This window comes from Propithecus coquereli, unplaced genomic scaffold (assembly GCF_000956105.1).
Source record: "Propithecus coquereli isolate 6110/MARCELLA unplaced genomic scaffold, Pcoq_1.0 Scaffold201, whole genome shotgun sequence".
Classification (NCBI taxonomy): Eukaryota; Metazoa; Chordata; class Mammalia; order Primates; family Indriidae; genus Propithecus; species Propithecus coquereli.
This window is the reverse complement of record NW_012145079.1, coordinates 2,455,945-2,459,624: the sequence shown is the minus strand read 5'-3', so window position 1 is coordinate 2,459,624 and position 3,680 is coordinate 2,455,945. Positions and strand designations below refer to the sequence as shown.

General features: G+C 38.8%; 1 protein-coding gene across 1 annotated transcript in view; it reads left to right on the top strand.

Moving 5' to 3' along the window:
* FREM2 (FRAS1 related extracellular matrix protein 2) overlaps positions 1-3,680 on the top strand; it is a 178,703-nt gene that overhangs the window by 136,007 nt on the left and 39,016 nt on the right. Inside the window, exons 8-10 of the mRNA XM_012643819.1 lie at positions 805-1,002; positions 2,094-2,258; positions 2,787-2,969. Of these exons, the coding sequence (XP_012499273.1) occupies positions 805-1,002; positions 2,094-2,258; positions 2,787-2,969 (546 nt within the window). The remainder of the gene's footprint in view (positions 1-804; positions 1,003-2,093; positions 2,259-2,786; positions 2,970-3,680) is intronic.

Below are 3,680 nucleotides of genomic sequence, written 5' to 3'. Positions count from 1 at the left end.
CCTCTCAAAGTTTAAAGAAAAAAAGTAGTATCGTCATCAGCGTCTTGATTGTGTCTCAAGAATTCCCCTCCACACAGGTGGGTGGAACCATGTGGAATTACACACGCCCTTGAGTGTCAATGGTCTTTTTCCACTTCTCAACACAAGATACTTTCTGTCATCTCCTTCCCCCAGACACTCCTGAAATTTCCCTAATAAGGTGCCAAAAACATTGTTCTGAGACAACCAACTGCTAGACACATGGCAGGGCTCTCTGACAAGTCATCTCAAGAGAATTCTGAATACTCTTCAACCATGATGATTCTGACAGTGCTTGGAGGAGTCTAACCTATTGTCAATGAGACCTGTACACAATTGACCAAGCTTAGGTGTTAACTAAAAATTATACACATGCACACACACACACACACACACTGTCAACTTCCCCAACATGGTCTGGGTAAACTACACTTGTAATTAATATGCACGACATTTAGGGTTCTTCATATCAAGAAATTCTGAAATGCTCATGACTAAGAAACATATATAGATATAAATATCTTAAGGTCTGTGGTTTTATCTACTTTTTAGCATTTCATTGCATATCCTTACTTCACAAAATAGGCAGAATTTCAAAGGTAGGAAAATCAGAACTCTTAAAGTTAAATGATTTTCTCAAGGTCAAACATTGGCAAGTGACTGAGTGGAGATCCAGTTCTTCTCACTTGTCTGTTGTCTTTTCCACTAAACCACATATGCTAAAATGTCATTTTTTGTAAGGAAATTCCTGTTCACTTTGATCCATGAGTTTATTTGTTCTTGCAGTGCCCAAGATGCAATTCAAAGAACGAGTATATACTGGTAGTGAGAATGATGGGCAGGTAGTGGCAATGATCCACCGGAGTGGAGACAGCCAGTACAGGTCTTCAGTGAGATGTTACACCCGGCAGGGGTCCGCACAGGTGATGATGGATTTCGAAGAACGCCCAAACACTGATGTCTCCATCATCACATTCCTCCCTGGTAAGCTTGAGCTTGAAATTTTTATATGAAATTGGAAGAAGCCAAGATTTTGTTGAGAACTATACATCAGGTAAATACAAGTTTCTTAATTTTGACAAGCATATGGTACGGTTTTATGTGCAGTAAATGATGATAAGGTGAGGTAGATTTTAACAGTTTAAATGAATGCCCTTTCACTTTCTATATTAACTGTATTCTATATCGACATCACTCCAGTGATGTGCTGTATTGTTTATTCAAAACTTAGTCAGTGGACAAGAACATATCAAATGTATAGATTTCACAATGCTGGGAATTAAACTTAATGTTTAAGTGGAATGAAATAAGAGGAAATAGATACTATATTTTTAATATGTACCCAGTGCCTTAGAATATTTGATCACTTTGATCCATTAATTGTATTTATAGGAATATATTCTAAGAAAAATAATCATAAATGTGTAGAAAGATTTCCTCATGTGTACGTTTATCACAAAGTTATTTATGGTAATGGAAGATTGAAAACAAATGGAAGGTTGTCAATAATTGGACAATTATTTATTTGGACATCTCCATGATGGTATATTTTATAGGCATTAAAAAGTCTTAAAGAATTATGAATTAGGGGAAAGTTCAAGGTATAATACTGGTCCCACTTTTTAGAGGCAAAGACCTAATTGTTCTTGGCTCAATGATTTGTTCAATAAGTCAAAAGTTAGTAATATTAGAAACTAGTATTGAAGTCAAATTAACAATGATCAACCAGTCCAAGGCTGCTAACTTTGCTTCCTGATCATAATGCTAGAAATTCATAAACAAAATTGATATTTACTTTTTCCCTTGTTTTCTAAGATGAGTGACAGAACTTCAAGACAAGAATTAAAGAAAGTCTCTGTACGAATAAGGGCCTGACATTGAATGTATTCAAACATATATTCACTTCTTCAGCCAATACCTCTTGAAGGCTTATTACATGCCAAACACTATTGTTTGCACTGATACAGCAGGAAAAAAGCAATATCCTTGCCTTTGTGGTGCTTACGTTCTAGTTGCAGATGTGGCCCTTTGGCCTATGGGATGTGATTAACCTGTTGACATTACTCTTGTTCCAGGTGAGACTGAAAAGCCTTGTGTCCTCGAGCTGATGGACGACGTCCTATACGAGGAGGAGGAGGAGCTCCGCCTGGTACTGGGCAGTCCACAAAGCAACTCCCCCTTTGGGGCTGCAGTTGGTGAACAAAATGAAACTCTGATAAGGATCCGAGATGATGCTGATAGTAAGAAGTCATTTCTTGTGCTCAGCTATAAATTGGGAACTGAAATCTACCCATGTTAAAGGTTTAGATGGCTCAGAAAATAACCGCCTCTTTCTGACTAGGGTTTTCAAGCAATTAAGCAATAGGAAAAAGACTAAGACAAATGGGGAACAAAATAAACCATTAAAATTGAAAAAGTTGATGTTGGAGAATATGACTTATATCTAAACACTGAATCCCAAACATTCACAGGCCAACAGTTTCCTCCCTCCCCTCCCCTATTCAGTGGCCTGTTACCATATAATTTAGCCACACAGGCACGGCACAGAGCACATGCTCTTCAGGAGCTATTTAATTCCCGGGAAGGAGCTGGGCCACACACGTCAGATCCTTTCACACACACCACCGATATCGAGTGAGGGGACCAAGAGAAGCCAGGACTGTAACAGTAATCAAGCTCCTCTCACACAGAAAGAAACACGAGAAAAGGGGAAGAAGCATTCCCTTTACTAATGATTCCATTTGTCTGTATTTCCCACAAATTTTTAGAGACCGTTATTAAATTTGGAGAAACCAAATTTAGTGTCACTGAACCCAAAGAACCAGGAGAGTCAGCTGTCATCAGAATTCCAGTGATCCGCCAAGGAGACACTTCGAAGGTCTCCATTGTGAGAGTCCACACCAAGGACGGCTCGGCCACCTCTGGAGAAGACTATCACCCTGTGTCGGAAGGTACGGGGCTCCCGGGGACTGTCCCCGGAAGGATCCTGCCAACGCTGTGTGTTAGTGCTGGTGCCCTTGAGAAAAAGAGGAGAAACTTCCAACTGAAATAAAGTAGGCACACTCTTTTCAGTTCATCTTCAGAAAAATGGAAACGATGAAATTTATTTCCAGGATTTTCCCTTATGACTTACAGGGTACACGTGTTAGAAGACTTCGGGAAGTTTTTAGATGTGCTAGATGACCTTGTGTTTTGAGTCTACTTTAACATTTTACTGGTTCTGCCTTTGTTATAGTAATCACATATTAAGTGATAATTTTCCTGTAATTTTCTATTACATTGAAATATGCCTGATAGTGGGATGTTAATCTATTTTAGCTTAGAGAACACCAGCGGTCTAAAGCTAAAGCTAGAAAATTTTGTGTTAACAGAGGACAGTAAAAGTGTAGTGAAAGACCAACCACAGAGACCATGAATTCCCCAGGATGTAGGAGCCTCTTACGGCTGCTTTCCATCCCTCTCCTTCTGCAAAGTCTGGGACCATTTCTCTGTTTACTTTTATCAGTAGTTAAAACAAATCAGTTCTTCTCTCTTGCTCACTCTTTTTCGGAATTATTTGCTGACAGAATAAACATAAATTTATGTCCATAAGTTTATGAATTATTTGGAGTTCTACTTAACCACTGTGTAGTTAATCACTTTACTTAACCATTCTAACCACC